General features: G+C 42.8%; 3 protein-coding genes across 5 annotated transcripts in view; 2 read left to right on the plus strand and 1 right to left on the minus strand.

Annotated features, from left to right (window-relative positions):
* susd6 (sushi domain containing 6) overlaps positions 1–8,527 on the minus strand; it is a 29,210-nt gene extending 20,683 nt beyond the window's left edge. Inside the window, exons 1-2 of the mRNA XM_020097703.2 lie at positions 8,271–8,527; positions 2,450–2,632 (exon numbers count right to left, since the gene is read on the minus strand). Coding sequence (XP_019953262.1) covers positions 2,450–2,591 — 142 coding nt within the window. The 5' untranslated portion in view covers positions 2,592–2,632; positions 8,271–8,527. The remainder of the gene's footprint in view (positions 1–2,449; positions 2,633–8,270) is intronic.
* A 3,674-nt stretch (positions 8,528–12,201) lies between these two features.
* On the plus strand, positions 12,202–15,151 carry acot20 (acyl-CoA thioesterase 20). 3 transcript variants are annotated; one of them, XM_020097445.2, is made up of 4 exons: positions 12,202–12,652; positions 12,782–13,314; positions 13,395–13,597; positions 13,933–15,151. In XM_020097445.2, the coding sequence occupies exons 2-4, from the start codon at positions 12,858–12,860 to the stop codon at positions 14,512–14,514; spliced, it is 1,242 nt and encodes a 413-aa protein (XP_019953004.2). In that variant the 5' UTR covers positions 12,202–12,652; positions 12,782–12,857; the 3' UTR covers positions 14,515–15,151. The 3 variants fall into 3 exon arrangements, with proteins under 3 accessions (XP_019953004.2, XP_019953005.2, XP_019953003.2); XM_020097446.2 differs by having other exon boundaries at positions 12,202–12,490; XM_020097444.2 differs by having other exon boundaries at positions 12,203–12,676.
* A 676-nt stretch (positions 15,152–15,827) lies between these two features.
* On the plus strand, positions 15,828–23,945 carry gpr176 (G protein-coupled receptor 176). Its single transcript, XM_020097466.2, has 3 exons — positions 15,828–16,621; positions 20,515–20,767; positions 21,309–23,945. The coding sequence occupies exons 1-3, from the start codon at positions 16,387–16,389 to the stop codon at positions 22,534–22,536; spliced, it is 1,716 nt and encodes a 571-aa protein (XP_019953025.2). The 5' UTR covers positions 15,828–16,386; the 3' UTR covers positions 22,537–23,945.
* The last annotated feature ends 965 nt before the right edge of the window (positions 23,946–24,910 follow it).

The following is a 24,910-nucleotide window of genomic DNA, read 5'->3' on the forward strand; positions in this document are numbered from 1 at the left end:
CTCTGTGCTGTTCTCTGGTATCCGGAGCTGAAGCTCTAGTATGCAAATGCTGCACACTGTATTTTTTTAGTATCCATTTCTATTCGTGCAACTCACTGCTATTTGTAAGAGTCTGGAATAAGCCTGTCAGCAGTGATGTAATTTCATATTCATGAAAAGTTCCTGAGCAATCTCCATCCTGGAACACGTCGAGGGATTACCTATGTGAATTATGTATGTTGAGATGGAGAGAGGCCAGAGAAGAGGAGAAGCAATAACATGTCGAATGTTAAAGCCTCAAAACGAGTGCATAGCCTTAATGGTAATTTGTATATAATCAAGAATTAATTTCATACTTTTAAACAGTAAATGCTGCCACTCACGTCTTGGTTGACATATGAAATATTACACTCACACATCATTAACAGCTTATGGGAAATGTATTTATTCTATGAAATTTTACCTTAAAATTATTAAATATATTCTATTTTATAATCTATAAATACAAGAGAGAAAAATATTAGTAAATATATTATTTTAAAGAGCTACAACTCATGAACTGTGACTAAGCACAAGCTACCACCCCGTGCTGTATAAGGAAGTAATGTCAAAAATACAGAGGTACTGTATGACGGCAGCCAAAGATAACCTTTGTTCTGTGTGTTCCCTCAGGTGTAGAATGTTCCATCACCTGCATGAAAACTGGGTCAATGGTGATAAAAATGACAGTACCCAGATGAAAACAAAAGAATCCATGAAGAAGTGTTTTAATAATAGCTTGATTGAAGCTGACTAGATGGCAAGTCTGAAAAGTTTTCTAGCTCATAACTCATGAAGTCTATTTAAAAAGCAGAAATGTGTCCAAGTGGTGAACTATCTGTCCATTTACATCAACCGACTGGCGTTGCATCGTGGGTACTGAAAAAATATTCTTGGGTGAACATTTGTCCCTGTGTAATTCAACGACTGTCACAGACGCGGTCGATGCAGGGTTTGCTATTTGGTATAGTGACACAAAGGATTTCTGGGGGCAGCGTCATATATTATTCTATGTACAACATCCACACACATTCACAGCTCTGACAGCACGTGGGCATCCGAGGACATTTCCTTGGTATTGGTAGGCAGTGAATGTGAGTGTGTTGGATTTAAAACGTGAGCATGATACCAGCCCCTCTGGGCTCAACATGAATCATGTGTGTTACATAAGAGAAAAACAGAGAGAGAGAGGATACACATGGGATCAGCCGTGCCCTCCCTCTTGCCCATCCGCCCATCTCTCTCTCTCTCTCGCTTCTCTCCTCTTGTTCCTCACCCTCACAAACACATCCATTATTGGTTTAGGCTTTAAAAGAAAAAGAAAATCAATTAAATGTTTACAGGAACCAAAACTATCATGCAGCGCTGCCTTCCGCCATGTTTTCATTGATGCAAAACAAACCCACGTTGTATTCTGCACCTGCTCGGATTGATGCTGGACAGTATTGTTTCAAAGCGCTGCAATCAAATTCAAATTTCAAACAGTAATCACTAAAATTTTACAGTGAATTTGAATTTGCCCTCAAACCAATAACTGTTCCACTCCCCCCCCCCCCCCAACACACACACACACACACACAAATTTACTCATTCATACATACACAATCTGCCTTTTCTCTGTGGCAAGGACATCTGGCACATTTCACAAGCTGCCGATGTGTGGGGAGTGTGTGTGTGTGTGTGTGTGTGTGTGTGTGTGTGTGTGTGTGTGTCTCGGTGTATCTGGGTAGCGCATGTGTGGAGGTAGAGTGTGTTTGCGTGGGGGGAGGGGACTGGAATATCGGAGGGCTAAAGTGAAAGGAAAGCTGGCAGAAGTGAAGGGGTTCAGCGAGTACAAGCCACTGGCATTGTGTGCCTGAGAAGGAAACAAGACACAGGCTTTATCTGTGCTGCAGGTATCGATAAATACGTGTTATCAGCTCTGTTTACTGAAACTTCTATCAGTGAACCACAGTTCAATATTTAAGTCCGAAACGTCACATTCAAAGATAATAATCTAACATTTTCAGGCTGGAATAAAAACCTGATCTGTTGTGGCGGCTGTTGTGGGGTAATAACCAAAGCTGGCTAGCCGTGCTAAAAGCTCTCAGAGGACACAAAATGTCACGGCTGATTAAAACCTTATGACAGCAATGTGACCACAGACAACATCATCTCTCTTCCACTGAAGAGCGGAGGAAAACTGTCTTGACTCATTATGACAGTGAATGGATTCACAGAGTGGGTGGGAGCACCTGAACACTCGGCTGCCTAACGGAGGCAGAGCAACCTGATCGACCCGAGGGTAAAGGAGATCAATTCAATCTAGCTGACCTGCATGGCGAGTAAAAAAAAAAAAACTCAATCAATTTACAAGAGAAGGCAAAGATGGCCGTTTAGTCGATTTGTATCACGTGGGCACAGAGACAGAGAAAGAGCGTCTATGTCTTACCTGATGCGTGACCATGAGGGAGCAGGGTGAAGAGGAGGAGAAGCGCGGAGGCAGCCAGCCTGTGGGCTCGAGAGGAGCAGGAGGTGGAGGAAGAAGAGGAGGATGGGGCTCTCGTCTGAAACGCTACCATTCCATCGCACATCTTTTCCTCCGGCGACCAGCGAGAGTCCTCTACGGCTTAACCTGTCAGGGCCACATAGAGAGTAGGGGATAGAGAGGGAGGGGGGAGGAAGGACACAGATTACTATCAACATTCAGTGAGGATTACGTAACCAAAAGCAACACAGAGAAACAGGAGGGGATAGAGAGCGAGCCACAGTGTAAAGACAGGAAGCCAAACTGAACACAGGCCGTCTCTGCATGTCATACACTTGTTTTGCAGTTGATAACAATAACTGAATGGATGACTGGGTGCACTTCCTCTTCTCATGTGTTCCTTGAAAACTGCATCCTACTATTTATACCATCTTCAAACAAAACGTAAAAACAAGCAGAGGGTTTCTCTTGATTTCCCCTTAATCTTCAATCATCACTCTGCCTCAGAATCGAACTAAATAAATCAGCCGTTAGATGATGTAACGGGGAAACCTTATCCCTGCAGCAGATGAGGTACCAATGTTAGAGGGAGGACGGCTTAAAAGCGTGCAAGGGAGAGTCAGCAAAAAAACAAAACAGTGATTACAGCTGCAGCTTTAATGAAAACCCTGTTGGTGAGGGAAGGAACTAATCCCTACTGTTTGGCCAGTGTCGCTCATCAGCAAAACATTATTAGAAGTTAATCTATTATCTGTTCAAAATGTATAAAAGCGCACAAACAAACACTTATTAAGCAGGGATTCCCCAAATGTAGTTATTGAAGAGTGATGCTGAGGAGGACACGCTATTTTTACAGCTGAATGAAAAGCAGATGCTGTTCCATGGTCGGCTCAGCTGTGGTGCTTCTCTGCCATATGCTGCACGTCCGTAATAATGTTTGATGGACAAATTATGGAATAATAACTTGATCAGGTGCCCCTTTCTGAAAAAATCCCTTTATTTTTTTCCCCACCACTCACATGGCCAAACATACTGTATGAGATGTTGATAAACCTTAACTATAATTTATAGCCAATATCAATGGTGAAACACTTTAAACAACAACAGTGGAAGGAAGGAACACATCCTTTCTCCACGACACAGACTTCACTAACTTCCTCAGCACATTTGTCGTTTGATTGGAGGATACAACCAGACGTGCAATATCATTACCTAAATGAGATGCAGGTGCAGGCAGCATTGGTTATGTTGCTTCAGAGACATTGGGATGAAGCAGCGGTAGCTGCATTCTGCAGGGAACTCGCCGACTGGCAGGCAGCAGCCGAGGGCCCATTACAGCCACACAAGGCTGCTTAGCTAATGGCTACAGTAATGGCATGGCTGCACTTAAGACAGACACAAATTTGATTGCAGATCTGCCGTGTTGAGGGAAGTAAACAAACACACACAGATGGCAAATAGTACCACAAGCTTCTGGGGGGGGTCCACTGGACACGAAATTACCCCAGTGTGTTCCGTGCATACAGATTTTAAATTATAGAAACAAGAAAGTACTAGTATCAAGCTGGAATAAACCGATGACCATTTTGCGGTGTAAGAATTGTGTAAGACTCATTGTGTATGTCTACTCTCTGTACAAGGAACCATTAGAAATTTTATTCTATTTCTGGTACTTCCACATTTGAGTGACCGGCACCAGGCTAGATTTCAAAAAACAGGAGATCACGACAATCTAATTTGGCAGAAGATTTCCAGGACACAAACAGCAGGGGTCCCATACTGCCTGCCACCTTTCTGGTGTCACGAAGAGCCAATAGGATGGAGAATGGTACTCGCATGTGGCGCAGACCAGTGGGAGAGAGTGACGCAAGTCTGTTTTGGCTGGACAGTTCGGTTACTGCATTGAGCCAAAGGGCAGCCAGTCGGAAACACATGCAGGGGACCTGTGCCAGCCATTTGACCCATAGGCGCTTTGTCATTTGTTCATGTTGGGATCAGAGCGATGCAGCTAAGGCCTGGGTTAGCGAGAGGCTTTACATTAACTCGTCTTAGGGACAAAACAAGGACAAACAGAAGTCAACGGCAGGACAAGAAGGAACACGTGTTTTTTTTCAAAGGCACTTGTTGGGATGTAAATAACCACTTGGGATGGCATTTATAATGCAGCACTGACCTCCTGAGGGAGCTGAGGGCAGAGTACTGAATGGCCAGTATGTTTGAGAACTGAAAACTTAAGCAGAATTAGCTTAATTGCTTTCAAGCAATATCATCGGAGAAACGAGAAAGTCATTAACTCCGTGCTTAGGTACCACAAAATACAGTGTTCCAATTAGTTAGAACAAGACAGCTCCGAGGCTTGAAGGATTCTTTTGCGGATCTTATGATGTGCTGACTTAATGTTCCTGCATTGTATTGATTAATAACACAGCCGGCAGTTCCACAGCAAAAGCACAGACATGCTTCCAAGTCTTAAAGTTAACTTTAGTGAGTTTCTTGTCAGGTGTCACCAACATTAGAGACTGTGCTGCTATTTTAAACTTCAAGAGACTTAGCCTCTGTTTCCTGGAACATGATTTTGCATCCAACCACACATACAAACACTTCCTGCCTGCAGATGCATGAAGCAAACACCAGCTTCCCCAACTTACAGTTATGTGCAGGTAACAGTATGTTCAATCAGTGTGCATGTTTAAATAGCCATCAGTGCCATTACGAAGTCATTTGAGATTGCTGCATACTTTAATTATATTTAGTAGCATTATAATGGGGACTCTAACAGAAAAAGCGATTGAACCGATTGAACAAAAACATGTAGAGACATAAAATACACCAACACATGCAAACAGATCCAAGAGAGGCATGAACCAGAAGACTCAATTCAAAACATGTGACATTCCCTTTTCACATTAAATACAGCCCTGTGTGTGTCTGACTATCCTACATGCAATTACTGTCATGTGTGATATTTGTTTCAACACAACTTCCCTATACATTACACGAAGACTTCCTGTCAGTGATGAGGGGCATCATAAACATTAATGGGTCACCATAAACATTGTGATTGTCATGAGTTGCAGCAATAAAAAGCAATGTTATTTATCAGTTGTTTGGTCCTGTTTCAATCCACTGCATGAAAGAAATTAAGTTGTATTTTTACAGCACAAATACTTAGTAGGTTTTGTCTACTTAAGGGAAAAGAACTCTGCAACTCTGCACTTCAGACAGCACTGAGACGACCAGCCAGCCAGCAGGCTGTTACTGCAGTTTGTCAGCTGCCCCGGGCTCCTGGAATGCAAAGGGAGCCAAGGAGAGCAGCAGCAGAGGCATCTGTCCGGGAACAGAGAGCGCTCAGTGTGCCAAAGAAACAGCCGAGAGGAGATTTCCACCCGATAGGCCCCAATGCTACTCCTGCTGGTAGAGCCCGTCTGGGCCTGCGGAGGGAGCCCAGAGATGGGGCTCTGCATGGCAGCACAGAAAAGACCCTTTGTTGTCAAGTATTTTGTAGTGTTAAGCCCCACAGGGCCTGAGCATCCCTCTGCACTGCCTCAAGGAAGGGGACAGAAACAGACAGAAAATGGAGACGAGCAAAAAGAGGATACGATGAGAGACACGAAAAAAAAGGGAACACTAAAAATGAGAGAAAACACAGGCCTATCTTATGTTGACAATGGTGAAATGTAGGAAAATTTTTAAATAGGACTGAGGCCAAACAAGGTTCTTATCTTTACTCACAAGATGTTTTCTCTGAGCTACGTTGTTAAACAGAAAAGCCTGCTGAACCGGGAATCATAAAACTTTCAATGAAACTACACAATGTACTTTCAACTGAGAACCATGAAAGCTGCTGGTGAAAAGCAGGACATGCACAACATGTAAAAACTGAAGAAGGCAATTTGAACAAAGGGAGTCAAATGTGTGTGAGTTACAAAATAAAGGCATCTACCTAAGAGGTATTGTTGATGGCCTAATATATTAGTATCATAAGCTCAAAGGTGTTAGATGATAGGATTACAACACCAGGAAATAATAGAAACAGCGTCATCACACCACGTAAAACCACTTTAAAGTGGAGCAATGACTCGGTGTAAACAGAACACTGTTTGGTCATTGTGTTGAAACTAGAATCTACAGTAACTATGGAGTAAGAAGCTACATAAAGGGAAGAACAACTAGAGATTCAACAATTAATTGATTAGTCTATCATAAATATATTATTTATTAACTGTATTCATTATATTTTATGCCAAGGAAAATACTTTTGATGTTATTCTTCATTTTACATATAAATAATTTACATATTTTAGGGGCAAAACAGGGCATTTTATGTAATTTTTTATTTGGAAGAGACAGTCCTCACTGATCAACAGGCAATATACATGAGCCAGAGTTAGCTGTATAGGCTAATTTCCATCTGTTGTCCTGATCCAGTTCTTAAATGTAAAACAAGCAAAATGACCGTCCTCATACACTAACAAAATAAAAACCATTGTGAAAACAATATACGCAACACAGAGGTACTACACAAAGCCACAAGTACGCATGTACACTAAAGTACACAGGAATAACTTGATCATGACATCACCTTGTACTCTTGGGTGTAATAAATCTTCTGATGTGGGCCAGACCGAGTGATCAATAAGTCAAGACAATAACTTGCAGCTTAATCGATAATGAAAATAATTGGTAGTTACAGTAAAGGACACCACATAAAATTGATTGTTACCATGACGTAAATGATGCGAAATGTGAAAAGCTGGCAGACGTATTATGTTCTCCACCCCGGACATGTGGTACACAACACTTGATGAACACATTGGTCACATCCTGACAGGAGACACGGCTCAGCTGAGATCACTCAGAGATATCCTGTGTTACACAAAACTGTAATTTTTCATGAGAAAGCATCAGCTCACTTTTACACTTCCCCTGCCCCCCTTCCTCTATTGCAACTGTCACGTGTTTCACCAAACAAACAGCCAACGAGTCAAACTTTCCCTTGGAACCCAAAAAAAAGCCAGAGAGAGTGAGTGTGTGTGTGTGTGTGCGACCCCTTAAAACCAACTCATCGGTACATACATCCCTGCAACACAAACGTGGACTACTGGAGTCTTCACAGCAGCAGTGAGGGAGAGTCACACGCTTCGACACGTGCAACTGTACTGCGAGCTATTTAAACAAAGAGTGTGTGGGGGGGGGGGTGCCAACACACACACACACACACAGACAAAAACAAAGCGACTCCATTATAACAAAGTGACACACACACACACAACTACTGGAGGCTGATGTGTATACACAATTAATGACGTGGATTTGATGCGTCTTTTCTATTTTTTTAATAGCTAACCTCTTAGCTACCATTATTGTTCTCGTGACCCTAATGTAACATTACAGCTGTTCGCGACTGGAAAGGCACCGACTAGCTGCTGGAGCCGGTTTACCTCTTACACTGTCATGGTTAGCACTTTGTGTCAAGCTAGGCTATGCTCTTTTGTGCAGCAGGGCAGCAGACGTACTCTTAGCTCAACGACACACTTTACACGCTAACGCACAGAACTGACAACTCGCTCCTGTTTCCCTTGTGAGTTGTCCAGCGTCGCCATAGCTGAGCGTCGGCGACATTTTGGTTGTTGTTGTTGTTGTTGTTGGCGATCGCGTTACGAAGAAACTAGGGAAGAGGAGGTGAAGAGAGAGGGGGGGAGAGAGAGAGAGAGAGGGGGGGAGAGAGTAGTGGCCTGTGTGAGATTAGCCTGAAAAAAGAGAGAAACACAACAACAACACTCACCAACGCGAAGGTGACCAGCTCCTCTCCGTCGCTCACATTCGGGACATGAACGCTTGTTTTCGCCGGGGACACCCAGGGGGAGAAGGGGGTGAGACACGGCAGGAGAACGTGAGAGTGCTTCCTCGCTCCTCGCTCCTCGCTGCTCGGCTCCTCGGGATCTTTGAGTCTCGCTGAGCGGAAACACTCGGCTCCACCAGCTGCCTCGCTCTCGCGCGGTCTCCATGGCTACCCCTGGAAAGGGGCGGGTCCGAAGATCTGTCCGGTGACGGCCCACACGCCGCCTCGACGACCAGGCTTCAAAATAAGAGCACCGGGATTCGGTGGAGAGACAAAAGAATCTATCGATTTAAGACTAAAACAAAAACAATGGAAGCCGCTCAACTGTATTCTAGACACGTTCCCTATCGAGGCAACCACATTAAATAACACGTGTTGTTGATTTTGTGAAAATATAATTATGATAATAATAATAAGATTTATGAACCTTAATTGGTCCCACAAATCATGCAACACACAACTACATGCAACATGGGGGGAAATTAAGTCACTGCCTTTAACCCGTCCACACGGAGCAGTGGGGCAGCTACTGAAAGCGCCCGGGGAGCAGATGTAAGGTGGGAGTAAGGTGCCTTGCTCAGGGGCACCTAGACAGTGGGACAGGGAGAGTCCATCTGTTAAAACACAATGTGTCCCAGTGAATCAACATCAAAAGAGAAAGTCATATTTTTGTAAACTCGCCCCCCCCTACCTCCTACATTCGAAAGAAGTTCACACAAATGCCAGTATCTCCTAGACACTAGATACATAGCACCAAAATCATAATCTCAGGACTCTTTACATAGAAGGTCAAGACCGTAAAAAATTACAGAGAAACCCAACTGTTCCAATAATGAAGAAGCCCTTTGGCTTCTGTGGAGAGAAGAAAATCCCTCATTAACTGGAAGAAAACTTCCAGCAGAACATGAGGCAATGTGGGCGGCATCTGATAGTCCCCAAATCCATTTCAGTTGGGCTCTGCTTATCTGGTTTAAGTGCCATATCATAAAAACTAAAGAGTAATGGCATGCAACAGTTTGGGCACTGTGAGGTATGAGGTGGAAATATCATGTTGGCATCCATGGCTCCTTTTATGATGCTGAACCCAACCTGACTTAAACCCTTATTAGTTATCTCTGTCTACGTCTGAGCTTTGGAATCTGATCTCATCGCATTATTCAACATTGGAGTTGTGTGGCAGCCAGTGGTTTACGAAACACATAGACATAGTGTGCAAACACATGGAGAAAGAGCAGATTCCACAGAATATAAGCCAACTCTGAGTGCAAATATCCTGCACTCCATCAAGTAACTGAAAATGAAATGAGGCTGGCTTCTACAACAGGACAATGTTCCAAAGCAAACCTCTGACTCCACCATGAAATTCACTTCAAGAAACGAAAGCTGAAGTTTTTGGAATGTGGCCTGCGGGAGCCTCTGGCTTGAACATCATTGAAAATCTGTGAGAACTTGCTGTGTCTGCAAGACGACTAAAAATATCTGTGCACTAGGAGTGATCTGTTGGGAGAGTGGGTGAAAATTCCTAAATCTGGAATAGAAAGGCTTGTGGCTATTAAAAGCGTTTGCAAGCTGTTATATCTGGCAAAGGGGGGGTTACTTAGTACTCAAACAGTTAGGAACCCGAACTTCTGCCAATACAATTATTCCCCCCTATTTAGAATCTATCAACTAAAACGTAACTGTGCATTAACGTTTAAGAAAAGTCTCATTTAAATATCTTTGCTCATGTAATTCAAAATTTCTACCTTTTTTTTAAAGCTATAAATAATTCTTGACATCGATATTGGACAATGTTGGACTGTGTGAATAAACACCAGGGACAAAGACGGAAAGAATTCAGGCGTTTGTTTAATCCTCTCGGTTCACACAGAGGTTTGGTGGTTGCTTTTACAAGAAACATTTTATTTTGATCATTTGATGTGGTTATTCTTTGTAGCTGTTACGACTGGTGAATACTAAACATAACCCAGTGTGCATATGTATTAGATTTACACTCAAGTCCTTATGAGACCCGAAGGGTGGTCATTTATTGTCACATATTATTTTTGTGAATAAACAGAATGAGAACATTCCATTGTATAACAGTATAGTGCTTTATTAACACAGTGCACTTGCAAATTTAAGACAGACAAGAACGAGTGGGTGGAATATTTACTGGAATTGACTCCAGGGGGAAAACAAGTCAAGACTCTCAACAGACCAACTCCAGTTACTCTGCACACGCAGAACACCATGTGTCTCAGTGACTCAACATCAAAAGAGGCAGTCACCTTTTTGTAAAGCCCCCCCCCCCACTTCCTACATTCTAAAGAAGTTCACACAAATGCAAGTATCTCCGTCATAAAACCAAACACTAGATACAGAGAGCAGCTGCTCTATGAAGAAACAAATGGGTTATTGATTTTCTAGATCCATGAAATATAGAGGGCAGCTATGGCATCAAAATAAGATTCTATTATAGAATAATGTTGGAGGATAAACCGGATTTGACTTTAATGTGGGAATAATATAATCCATATCATACAGTAATCTGTCCTTGATCCTCTGTGTGCGTTGTGCTGTGTGGAGCTCAGAGAGCCTCTCAGAAACTACACGGATATTAATATTTGGTACATTAATATGTGTATTTACAGCTTTGTCAATGTTTTCCTTCTACTTTTATATATGTTCTGCATTGTCCTTTATATGTTAGGCCAAATAATCTTTCTCAGTACGTGTTGTGATGTTATTGTATTTAGTAAATGGTGCAAAGGTCCACTCCACGCAGGTTGCTCAGTAGGAAGGAAGTTCATATCTGAACAATAACTGGAGATATTTCTCCACATGTAAAATTTAGAGAACACAACATTTCTTTTCATCCGCACAAACACGATTGTGAGGTGTTGACAGGATGTTGATTCCACATACTTGTTAATCCACGTATTTATCCACTTATTTTCTCCAGTTCCAGTTAAATGTAGCTCGCTGCCTGATCTCTTCTTACACCCCCGCCTTGATTTCACCTCTTTGTATATCAAACCCCCCCCCCTCCCCTCCTCTCCCAGAAGAATCCTTGGTGATAAAATGTGTTTTAAAGTCATGGCACTGGCCGAGCAGTGACTGGTGGGATTGCTCTGCAGGCAATACCACAAAAGTTTGTTATTCTACATTCTGCTCAGCCCAGGGCTAGAATGTGCAGTGTGAAAAGACTGAAAAAAAAGGGTCACTCCATTGAGAGATGAAGCAGCAACATGTCAGATTTTTTTTCCCATTAAGAAGAATAGATGGAATTTTTCTTTTGCTTCAATGTCACCGCCAATACAAATTAAGAGCTGGGTTTTCAGTTTAAAAAAAGGCATGGGCCTTTTTAAACTTAAGCTCTATTTTTTGAAAAGTAATAGTTGTGGTGCAAGTTATGTTGATAAATATTACTATTCCAAGTAATGATGAAAATAATTGTAATGCTAATTAATGCTGATAAATACTGTGGTGCAAAAGAAGTTCAACACATTGTTTCTCAACAACGACGAACACACCGAATACTGCGTTAGACGATACATATGAAATACATTGAATAGTGGTTCGATTCATTTCTAATTAATTTCTAATGGATCAATCTTAATCACGTGATCAATCTTAATCACGTGGATCAGTAACACTAGTGTTCACGAGCACATGGCCGCTGTGACAAAGCTCTCTGGTGACCTCTAGTGGAGGCGTTGCCTTCCTACTTATATACGCACATCATTTTAGTTCTTTATATAGTTGGGACATTGTTAATAATTATAATTTTATTTAAACTGCATGTGATTCATTTTCATTTGAAAGCAGTGAATATGTAGATAAATATATTTAAAGTATATTTTCAATTGGCGGCGGATGAGAAACATGAAACACACCTACTTCCTGGTTTCCGGCAAGATGGTTGCTCCCTGTCGCTTCCTGCTTGGTGAATGTCGCATCAATTAATGCGCAACCGATGCACAGGAATACGTTTGAGTCACTTTCTGGCTGCTGGGGGACGAAGTGATAACAGCTGTAGTCGTTTGTCTCAAACTTTTAGAAACGATGAAACATGCTAACGAGGACTAGCTCACCAGTTCATGTGCAAAGTGGACTAAAGATGGTTGTGGTGTTGTAGCTGCTCAGCAAGATGCTGGCCAAGTGTTTTAATCTGCAGAACAGTGAGTTGTGTCTCACGACCTTTCACCCAGTCACACTAACATGTCCCAGTTAGGCTCGCAAACATGGAAGAGCTCTATGTAAACAAAGACAGGTGTTTCACTGCCCCAGAGGTGTGTTCAGGGGCCGTGACTCAGAGCTGGAGGGCCTTCATCCAACGACAGGTGTTTCTGTGTGACACTGTTCTGGTAGTATTCTCCGCATGTGTCTTACTGATAGCATGATATTTGTCATTGTATAATTTTTCTTTGTCGAAGATTTGGTGTTTATTTGATTGTTTGTCGTGTTAACAGGTTCGGGGACAACAGAGACATCTCAAGAAGACGGAAATAAAGTCCTTTCGGAGGAACTGTCTCTCTTAGTCCTGACATGGCTCACTCACAGATCCGACTGAAAATTCTCCCCAGTGTTCGCTGTCTCTTTGACAAACTGGTGCAGGTGAAAGTAGACGGACTTGCTCCTTTCAAACCAGTAGAACTGAGGTCGAAGTTGGTTGACGACAGAGGGATGATTTTCAAGGCTTCCGCCTCGTACAAAGCAGATGAGACCGGCCGGGTGGATGTTTCCCGCGCACCTTCACTGGGAGGAAGCTACACCGGAGTGGAGCCCATGGGTCTGTTTTGGGCCATGTCTCCAGACACTTCGCACAGTAAACTGCTGAAGAAGAATGTGCTCAGCCCGATTCTGGTGGAGATAGCAGCAGTAAGTCAGGAGACTGGTGAGCTGCTGATCTCTGAAACTGTGGAGCGAGGATTCATGACAGAAGGGATGAGGAGAGTTCCGGTGCAAGAGGGCAGGATACGAGGAGTCCTCTTCATTCCTCCAGGTTAGTTGTGTTTAACTTGAGGTAGCCTTGATAAATGTACATTACGTAAACTAAACATTACATATACATTCTTTTGACAGGAAAGGGTCCTTTCCCTGGAATAGTGGATTTGTACACTCTGGGTGGAGGTCTCAGTGAACCCAGAGCAAGCCTCCTGGCAAATAAAGGCTTTGCCGTTTTGGCACTGGCTTATTATGGCTACCAGGATTTACCGAAAATGCCCTCAAAGCTGGATTTGGAATACTTTGAAGAAGCTGTAACATTTCTGAAGAACCAGCCAGAGGTTAGTACTGACGATTAAAAGTAAAGATAATCATACTCTCCATGTTATTCCCTTATTTGGATATTTACTTTACTGGTTTGTGTCCAATTTGTTCACAGCAAATAAAATGAGAACGTAAAATATATAGATATGTAGTCACAATGTCGCCATCTGATGGCTTCTGATGGCAACGTTATAACTAAACATTTATTAGAATAAACAATGAAGTAAGATAAAGTAAGAAAACTAATACGTTATGATAGAATTGAAGCATAATTTAATTTAATCAAATCTTATTTCATATGACGTATTATCAGTGGTACATCTGCTGATTAATATTATACCTCTCACCACAGGTCAAAGGTCCTGGGGTCGGCATCATCTCCATCTCTCACAGTGGAGCTTTGGCTTTGTCAATGTCCTCTTTCCTAAATGGGATCACAGCAACCGTCTGTATTAATGGCTGCATTGGAAACACTGCTTTCCCCCTCCATTATAAAGACATTGTGATACCTCCGCTCCCTGCTGTCACCAAGAATGTTAAAATAACTGACTCTGGGCTTTTCTGTATACACGACTTCATACCAGGCCCGACCTTGGAGAAGAACCAAGCATCTTTGATCCCGATTGAACGCGCAAGCAGCCACTTCCTGTTCGCTGTCTCTGAAGATGACCAAAACTGGAACAGTGCTTTGTTTGCACAACACGCTGCTGCAACGCTGAGAAATCATGGCAAAGAAGAATCATGTCAGGTGGTGACTTACCCTAAAGCGGGACACTTTCTGGAGGTCCCTCACATGCCTTTCTGTCCGTCTGGCTTTCACGCTGTAGTGAGGAACACCGTGGTGTTTGGTGGCGAGCCAAAAGCTCACTCTGAGGCTCAGCTGGACCTGTGGGAACGAGTCCAGGCGTTCTTCAAGAGCCACTTGGACAAGTAGAGCACTTGTTAGCAAGGAGTGTTGAGTCAAGCTTGTCAAGCATCCCAGAGTGGTCATCCTTAGCTATGCTCACCTTGTGTGGAATTTCTAATGAATTTAACAAACATTGCCAACTCAACGTGGCTTTAACGAAAGTTAAATGGGTATTTTTGGTTTTCTGTTTAATTATTACACTAACACATCTAAATAGATCACAGCCGTCACGATTGTGCTCTTGCGAAAATAACATAACACACTTTGTGCTGTTGTGGGAAAAAGAAACTGTTGTCGAGACCATAACTATTTGGACGGTGACACAATTTTCATCATTCTGCCTCAGTACACTAATCAAATGGTTTTTAAATGAAGCCATGAAGATGTTGTAGAAGTGTAGATTGTTAATTCCTGTTTTTTTTTTAAATATAAAAATAATCATTAATATGATAAAACTGCTGATTTGTGAAGTTAATTGTCCTCTTTGTTGAAATAAATGATCTCATATCTAAACTGAACAGGAATGCTTAATTGAAACATGGGATGTAATTTATCTTTTTGCTGTATTATTATAAAATATATTCTGCATGCTTGTGTGTATCTAGCGAGTCTAGAGATACGATTTTTCTTGTGATGTTTCCACATAAAAAGAAAGTAAACAGTCTGTGATCCCATTCATTCTTTAATTTTTTTGTAATTGTACTTCTTGATTCTGGTCCGTGAATGACACACAAGAGAACCCAGATTCACTGTCAGTAATTTAAGACAAAGTAAATAATGAAATGCTGAGGGTTTTGTTTTTTCTTTGATTCATGGAGATATGCTCTGCCCTATTTTTGGTATTTTCAGCAAACCGATGAGGAATGTCACAAGCTCCTGTGAGAGAACAGACTGAACAAGACAACAGCCGCAGAAGGAATGTGAAAGAGACGATCAGGTCAAGTTACTGCAACATGTTGCTTCACATTTTTAAGTTTTTTGAAAATGAAAATTCTTGCATTCACCCAAAAACATCTGAAACAATAATCTTCTAATCCCTTTTTTCATGGTGGCCCTGAGGTGCAGAACAATGTCAGATGGGAAAATGCAACAGCAGAAATTCAAAAAAAAAACTGAACAAAGGTATAGAAACAAAGCTGAGTTGTGTGATTGTGTTTCCATATTTTCTGTTGTGTTTTCTTATTTGCCATTGTTCCCATATTTGTTGTGTTTTGTAATTTGTTGTTGTGTAGTGATTAAATAATATAATGTAATAATAATATAATATTCCCCATCACTGCTCGCTGTGTGATTTGGCCTCTCCCTGCACACTGCTTGTCATTCATAGAAGACAGAGTGGAGTGTCTCGGTGCTGTTGGAGGAGGGGGGGTGTTTCTCCTCTCCAGTCTCTCACCTCACGCTGTGAGGTTTTCTCTCTCATGCTCCAGTCTTTCAATGATCAGCCTGTGACTGCACGACTGGCAGCTGCACAAAGGGAAACAGCCTGTCAGACACAGTGTGTGTGTGGACGAGGACAGGTGATGGTCGTGCGGTCCTCGGTTCTGCAGGACTGCGTTATTCCCGGAATGGACATTTCGCAGGCCGGTGAGGTTTTCGGGTGCAGCGGGTATCAGAGAGCAGCATCCAGCCGCCAACCCTTCGCTGCTCACGGATCTCACGGGCTGATCTCTACCATGCATCCGCATTGAGGGATGATGGAGCCTCCAGCCTGGGCTCGGCGTGTCCCTGGTGTGCTATTATCCATGTGATTCTGCATATTTTCAGTGATCTGTAGTTTTCTTTGCAAAGCATCATCATCATCATCACCATCATCACAAGTGCAGAGATGCCTCTCCAGTGATGGCTTCTGTCATCCTGCCTCCCTCCTCAACAAACATCTGGATCTCGGGCTGAGCCGTCATGGACAGCGGGAGCCGGGCTGCGACGGTCGGGGACGGCGCAGCCAATGTCACGGCAGCCAACCTCTGGCTGGATCTGCTGAACGCTTCGGGCCGGTGGGACAGCGGCAGCAGCCCGGCCGCCGAGCCCCAGGGCGGCGGGCTGGACGAGCAGCAGCAGCGGCTCGTCCGGGAGCAAAGCTACCGGGACTTCACCACCACCATCCAGGTGTTCATCCTCATAGGTTCGCTGCTCGGTGAGTCTGTGCATAGTCTAAACAAAGTAGGATCAAAACACGACAAAACCCACATGTGATTCAATATTTCCATGAATCTTTGCTCAGTTTTTTTGGGGAACTTGTTGAAAACATTTGGTCTAAAAACAACAACAACAACAACAACAACAAGTCCTCCAGAAGTATAGATATCATCCGTATCTGGGTGAACAGGCAGCAGCAGGATGGTGTTTGTGTGATATTCTTAGCAAAATGTGAAAAGATCAGTGTTTTAATAAGCATTGAACTGAATAATTTAGATTATCTTTCTTAATAGACACATGCATGTAGGTCTGTTTGTCAAGCTCATAAATATTTTATGGTAAAATGACTCAGTAGGGATTAAAACAACAAACACGTCTTCCAAAAGTATGAACCTCTGGGTCAAGCAGCAGATTTGTGATGGTTATTGCAAAATGTGAAAATATCAGAGTCTTGATAATAATGGAATTTGTACAAATTTGAAGGTCAGATTTTGTCAGTAGTTTAAGGTAGAAGGAATCAGAAGGTTATTAGGGAACTAATAACCAACAAACAACCATCAGAGCCTGAATGAGGTGAACATAGGAAGCAGCAGGATGACGTCTGTGATGGTTCATGCAAAATGTAGAAAGTTGGTCATTTTTCTGTTAAAGTCAGGATGTGTCTTCCATCTTTATTTACAGTGTCATCGTGACACTGGAGTTAATATCTGAGACTTTACCCGACACGGGGAGGGTGTGTATTTATCACAGCGCTGCTGGACGGGGTCTTTCTTTCTCACCTCTGTGTGCCCACTGCAGGTGGTAAACACTCCCTTAGATAATGGTTTCTATGGTTTAGGAGGTAACGGGTCAGAGTCAGCATGCACTGCACGCCCTTTTGTTATTTTTGAATTTATAGAGAGGTGAAGACATGCTCCAGTTCTTTGGTAATGTTATCACCTCGCTGTTTGTGTGGATGCACTCATGAGGTTAATAGGGAAGTGAGGTTGTGCTGCACCATTCAAGAAGGAAACGTACATACACTATATACTGCACATGTAGGAAACAGTTAAAAACTCTATGAGCTCCTTATCCCTCTAAAGTTAAGCTAGGTTTCTAAAGCACATTTCCCAGCCAGGGCATTATTGGTGCTAAACCCTAGCGAGTGATTCTTTCTCTCTACCTCGGTCATTAGTTGACCTGAATCGAGAACTATATGACTTAGTTAACTGGAAGCCAACTCCAAGTGCATTTAATCCTGGTCAGAATTGTGTTCTGTTTGAAGCTAAGCTCGATAAACAGAATCAGCAGAATCTGTAGCGAGGGACAAGATTTTGGAGCTGGAAGTTCCAAAATATTGGCCCCAGATGCTAATTCATCATGAGGCGATAGCTGATGGGCTCCGAGATTATGTGGTGAATAATTTGTATATATGACATCACAAGAAGGAGCCTAGAAAACATGCGGAAAGCAATCATGGACATTTGTAAAAACACATAATGCGTATTTAGAGTCTTCTTACAAATATGAATTATTCGGTGTGATGGAATCAGGAGTAGCTGGTACAGAAAGTGCTGCTTAGCTAGTTTCACTTATTTAACAAACACCTCGAGAGTCTGAGGGGCATTTTCTTGCTGATGCCAGAGGAAGCAGCGTAGTACCACCTCCTGCTGTGCAGTGAGATGTTCCACGGTCAGGGAAGCGGAGCTCAAACAGCACATTACTATTTTTAAAGGCTGCTATGCTGGAGCCAGAGGTCTTTCACTTTACATAACCGAACCACTGGAAAAAAACAAGTGAAATCCAGAAAATGGGGTGTAGATAAGTCCTGTGAGGAACACAGTCACAATCCTTCATCACTGAGGGAAAAGCTGAGCTTTGCTAATAAGATAAGTGTCTCAGGAGAGAACTTGAACTTTACATCTCCAGTGATACAGACTGTTCGGGTTGTCGAATGGAAAAATATTGTCAGTGAATCATTATACAATCATTTCACACACAAAAATTACGATTTGAGTTATTTATGAGATATCAGAAAGGTTTTTGTTCTGTGTTTTGTTGTCTTGATTACTTTCCGTCTGTGCGAGTGGCTGAATAATGTCCCAAAAATGTGAAAACGATGCATGGACATAAAAAAACTAGTGACCGGTTCTAAATAAATTCTTTGTGTTTCCCCTTTTTTCCTTCGCTCCCCGTCCATGACGCAGAGAGATAAACAGAAACGTCCCTCGTGTCATTCACACATTCACATTAAAGGTCTCACTCTGGCAACAACCAGTGTCTGTGAATGGCAGGATTATGAGTCCAACCGATAAAAACATCACGATGTTACACAGTTTTCCAGGATTAAATAACCAATCAAAACAAAAGAAATAGAGTGGGTAAACTACAGAGCTTTAGAGGTGCTGATGAGGGGAACTGTTCTCCTGCCTCTTTGCTTATCTACCGTCCCCTCTATACTTATTGCACACTCTCATCCAATTCTCCTGCAAAAACCAAATACACGTATTTCTGAAAATACCGAAGTTTATAAAATTCCCAGTATTAAGAAGAGGGTATTATCCATTATTTCTGATAAAGCACAGATCAGAGTTTGACTGTAAATCGGATTAATGTACCACACTGTGCAGGGCACACGCTAATTTCGCCAACAACTGTAATCGGGTCTGTGAGGAATTATGTGAACTACGTGGTGCTCCTCTGCAGGGTTACCATTCATAAAGCAGGATAGCATCTATAAAAGTAACAATGAAGCCGCTAAGCGTGTTCAGGATGTTTCACACTTTAGATTCTAACAGCTCGTGTGTTTCGACACCATGAGGGAGTCTCTCTGCAGCTTATTAGCAGAGAGACGTCACAGCTTGCTCTCATTTGCATGAAGCAGACAAGCTTTTAAAAAATTACAAGTATTGTGGGTTTTTTTCATGCTGCTACAAACATTTGTTAAGTGGGAAAAGCAATCGTGTTTAGTGTTTGCTCTTTCTCCCCATTGGCTCCCGTGTGTGGTTGCCAAGGTGTTCCTCAAGTGCCAGGTGAGTATTTCAGGCACAAAAGGACAAAGTGATTTTTATAGACAATACAAGCTCTGACTATAAAAAAAGTCCTGGTCTCGATGTCTGCATGGAGACACTTACGAGGACACGTGTATTATTTATCAGTCACAGCTATGACTTGCACAAACAGACAAAGATAATACCTTCAAAAACCACTTGTGTTCTTGTTTATGTAGACGTGACACATTTATCATAATTGCACGTTGGATAATCAACAATCATGCTCATTTATGATGCGATGCATTTGTAAAGACTCTAACAAAGTCCCTTTTCATCCTGGGTCTTTGTTTAGGTGTAAAATATGTAATACAACATGTTTTTCTAATTCTAAATATGGTGTAGAAACTGTGATTCCCACCTACGTCACTTGTATTTCCACTGCTGGGAAAGTGTGACATTGCAGCATTGCACCTTCACTTGTTGTCGGACTCACACAGCTCCTGTCAAAATCTGTACTTTAAAAAACGAAATGAAAATAATGTCATTAAATCCTGAATGACTGAATGCCTCTTATGATATTGTAAAGATAAAAATAACGTGTTGTATTTTCATTACTAATCATCCCCTGTGATTTTTATGTATTTGTTTTATTTAATCCTTCTCTCCCTCCTTTTTATTTTCTTGCTGTATCTTCTCCCTCTACTTCCCTCTGTCCCTTCAACCATAAGACTGTGGGGATGTTCTTTCAAATTAAAAATGGGTTTTAGTTGAGTCTAACAACAGGCCTGCAGTTAAATTCAAGGTGCCCAATGAAGAGTTTAGCATCAATAGCGTATCAATAAAGAAAACACTTTTAATCTTATGTCAGAGAAAGATATGTACGTCATAAAAAACTCTTGAATCTCTTCCCTCTCCTCAGGAAACGCCACGGTGTTGTGGTGCACCTGCTGCACAAGCGTCTTCAAATCCGTGACCAATCGCTTCATCAAGAACCTGGCATGCTCAGGTATCTGTGCCGGCCTGGTGTGCATTCCCTTTGACGTGGCACTCGGAGCCAGCCCCCGCTGCTGCTGGTGGCTTCACACGCTGCTGCTCTGCAAGGCCGTCAAGTTCCTCCAGAAACTCTTCTGCTCCGCCACCGTGCTCAGCTTCAGCGCCATCGCACTCGACAGGTCAGTTCAGGAAACACGCTTTACAGAGACAATACTTTTTAACTGATCAATAATTGTGGTTTTCACTTGAAACAGTGGGAAAACAAGAGCTCACTGTCCCTGAGTAGGATGAGTGATGATTTTATTTCAGCTCAGAACCGCTGTCTTTGAATAAAAGGTTTGTGGGCACATCCCACTCACTTCACTGGATTTAGAAATATCACTTGAGAGAAGTGGATGGTTTAAAACGATCATCTGATCAGTTCGTTAATATATCGCCGATCTCAGTCAGCGGAAGTTATTCTGTTTCCAAAAGATGTACGCTTGGAAACACAAATATCTACGACACAAGTGGAGCAACATCAGGACAGGAAATAAACCATAGACTGTGAAGAAAGACGATGCTTCTGGAAAGCATCTTGATCGCCCCCTGCAGGCTTGTCTGCTTATAGCTCCTAAATTCTGCCTCCTTCTTGTCAGGGGGTGGGACCTGGACTTCGAAGTCTTAAATGTCCTCCTTTGTGTCACCTTCATGCTGAAATAAACGTTCTTCTGTCTGTAGATATTACTCTGTGCTGTACCCGTTGGAGAGGAAGATCTCAGATGCAAGGTCCAGAGATCTGGTCATCTACATCTGGGTCCATGCGGTGGTGGCGAGCCTCCCTGTGTTTGCAGTGACCAACGTGACAGATGTGTACGTCACCTCATCCTGCTCAGATGACCACGCCCGCTCGCTGGGTCACATGGTGTACGTGTTGATCTACAACGTCACCACGGTGATCCTCCCTCTCGCCCTGGTCTTCCTCTTCATGCTGCTGATCCGCAGAGCGCTCAGTGCCAGCCAGAAGAAGAAGGTGATCATCGCGGCACTGCGGACTCCACAGAACAGCATCTCCATCCCGTACGTGTCCCAGCGAGAGGCTGAGCTACACGCCACTCTGCTGGCTGTGGTGCTAGCCTTCTTCGCCTGCAGCGCCCCCTATGGGGCCCTGGTGGTTTATCGCACCATTTTGGCAGACACCAAGGAGCTGCCCATCTCACTGTATCTAACGGCCCTCTGGCTCCCCAAGGTGTCTCTGCTCACCAACCCTCTCTTGTTCCTGACTGTTAACCGCTCAGCTCGTCACAGCTGGATGGAGCTGCTGGCCAGGATTCACAGACGTTACAGCCGTCGTAACGTGGTCGGCTCCGGGGGTCTGGCCTCTTTATCAGCAGAGGGCGTGATCGGGGAGCCAGTGGGACTTGAGACAGCCGGCCGCTCTGGGAGCCAACTTCTGGAGATGTTCAACATTGGCCAGCAGCAGATCTTCAGACCCTCTGAGGAAGAGGAGGATGCGGGGTACGAGATTCCTTCTCAAGGATCAGGAAACTGCTCTGGGCCACAAGAGGACCTCAAGAGCCAGTTGAGACTAGGTAGCCTCAGAGGGGAGGTGATCACCAAAAAGGACCCTCTGCAGGGCACAGGGGGTGGACTGGTCATCACCAAAGAGGGCTCTCCTGCAATCATAGCACCACGGAGCTCTCCGGTCCACACGTGTGCTTACACCTCTTCATCGCAGGTGGCGCCAGCGACGCCGACAGACGCTGAGGACTCTTCACAGTTTGGTTTTGGACCATTTGAGCTCCCTCCTCAGTGGTTACCTGAGACCAGGAACAGTAAGAAGAGGCTGCTGCCTCCGCTGGGTAACACACCCGAGGAGCTGATCCAGACCAAACTACCCAGACCTCGGCCTGAGCGGAGAATCAGCAGAAACAATAAGGTCAGCACCATCTCCACTGTGGACCAGTGAATCCCTGCTGACCTCCGACCTGCGACACCTCACGGGTCAATCAGGTCTCGACAGGACGTCTCTCTTTGGAGCTGCTCGGTGAGATGCTCAGTTTCATTCGGGTGATTTCAACCTTTTGACTTGTTTCGATTTTATTCTCAGATGCAGTCGTCATTGTAGAAGTCTCCACTTCACTGCACAAAATCTAGACGCCCGAGGCCCTGCAGTTTTCTTCTTGGAACAAAAATCAATTTGACATTAAACATTTACAACACAGTCCGACTTCCCTAGCACCCGGGCAGAGTCAGCTCCGTAGTTAAGGACCTCTACAATGAAGGCGTGATTGAGAGCAGATACTGTTTTCAATCCCCCTCTTTTGATTAGAGCTGGCATCAGTGGTTCAATGAAGACAGTGTAGAATCCAATTATGCTGAGAGATGCACTGATACTGGATAATATAATGTGACAATAATTGAGGATATTGACTCTCCTAGCACAACATTTTGTAAAATGGGTACACGCTGTGATTGCACTCTGTAAAAACAAAAAGATTATCTTCAGTATTTGGGATTAATTTTTATTCTGAATTGTCACTTTTGGAATATTTGCATTTCTTCTAATGTGGTAGATGTCATTGTCGTCATTTGTATTTTAAATGTAAGTGGATTTGATAAAACAATGCAGATGTACAGTATGCAAATACACGTTATAAAATATGTTTAGAGCTTCTTTAAACAAAGAACGTGGATCTTTTAGACCCAATTGATCGATTTTAAATGATTCCTTGCTGGTTTCCTGAAAATCAATTGCTCAGTCACTTTGTAAAATAAAGAAAATGACGGCAGAAAGACATTTTATATCCTTGGAGACTCAATGAGATGATGTTCAGTTTCATTTTTGTTTATCTTTTTCACTCTCACACTGTCCGCTCTGTTTTCTTTGTGATGCATAATTCAATAGCAGCAGCCTCAACCTGACGGCTTTGGCTGAGGTAAACAGAGCTGGGCTGCACTTCAAATATTTGTCAAGCTGTAACTCCCTTTGGGGCTACCCACAATCCCCTGCAATGTCCACAAAGAAGCTGAATCTATGCCGTATCCCTCTCATGCTTTTATCAGGAAATTGAGCAGTCACGCCTGACTGGAAACAGCATCCACTTCTACAACTTGATGAGTTTGTTTTTCTACGTCTGTTCTAAATAACGACTGTAGTATTGACTTTATTTGACAGGTACACAGTGGTTGCTTTGGTAAATCTGCATCACAGACGAAACACCGAACCTAAGTGATGTAGGAAATTTAAAGTGTCACATGAAACAGGAAGATGATTGATTTTCCTGGTGTGAGTGTTTAAGAAAAAACTGGCCGTTGCCCATATTTCTCACCTGGCTTCATTCAAGGCTGATTCAAATAAAAATCTTTTTGAGAAGATCCATCCGTCCATCCATTACCTACACAGGGAGAAAATGCCGACTCCACACAAAGACTCCCAGTTCCAGGCTTCTCATACATTTAGTTCCTGTTGCAAAGCTTTTTCAGCTTCAGTATCTTTTTCTAAGCTCAAGAATAAAAATCTTTTTTAAACCAGAAATGTGTGAGAGGTTCAAATGTTTGGGAAAATTGTAACTTTGAACATCCATCTGGCCCAACCTCATCTGCTGATATCGGTTTTTAAGACTCTATTATTATTATCATCATTTTTTTAAGTCAAATCTATAGTTAAATGTCAACACCTTGTTACAGCCCCATTGTATTGACACACAAAGACTCAGAGTTACTGTGTGTAGGTCTGATATTTTTCCTTTTCAGAGAAAGCAATAGCTTCACCATAGTTTCAACGGTGGTGTGTTTACGAATGATGGGGCAGTGGACGTCTAGACATGTTAATGAGAGATCAGAGGCTTACCGCTTACACTAAACGAAACTTGGTGAAACCCAACGTCTAACACGGTGAGAACAAAACCCCAATTTCACATTTCTCTTTTAAACCATCTTTCGTCAGCCTGAAACTGACTCGAGCAGAAGAAATCACATTTGCACCATATTAACAAATGTTAACAAATTAAAGCTGCTAAAATCCCGACTACAAACATAGAGTTTAATCTTCTTTTCAGTCCGTGTAAGAAGAAGCACATGAGGAGCTTTGTGAGGAACAAAAACAGCAGAACAAAGGCTCTTTTTGTTATCAGCTGTGGTTTATTGTTATCCCAGCAGGAATTGTCGTCACTGGTGTCGTCATTGTTGCCCCTCACTCCGCCTCCGGTCTTTATAGTTACGGAAAAAAAGTCCACAACGCAAAGTGGTATTTTAATGATGTGGTGCAAAATCATGGGACTCGATCAGTAACAAAAAAGAAAGAAAGAAAGAAAGAAAGTCACCTCACTGCAAACAAATAG

Source organism: Paralichthys olivaceus, chromosome 19 (genome assembly GCF_024713975.1).
Source record: "Paralichthys olivaceus isolate ysfri-2021 chromosome 19, ASM2471397v2, whole genome shotgun sequence".
Taxonomy (NCBI): domain Eukaryota; kingdom Metazoa; phylum Chordata; class Actinopteri; order Pleuronectiformes; family Paralichthyidae; genus Paralichthys; species Paralichthys olivaceus.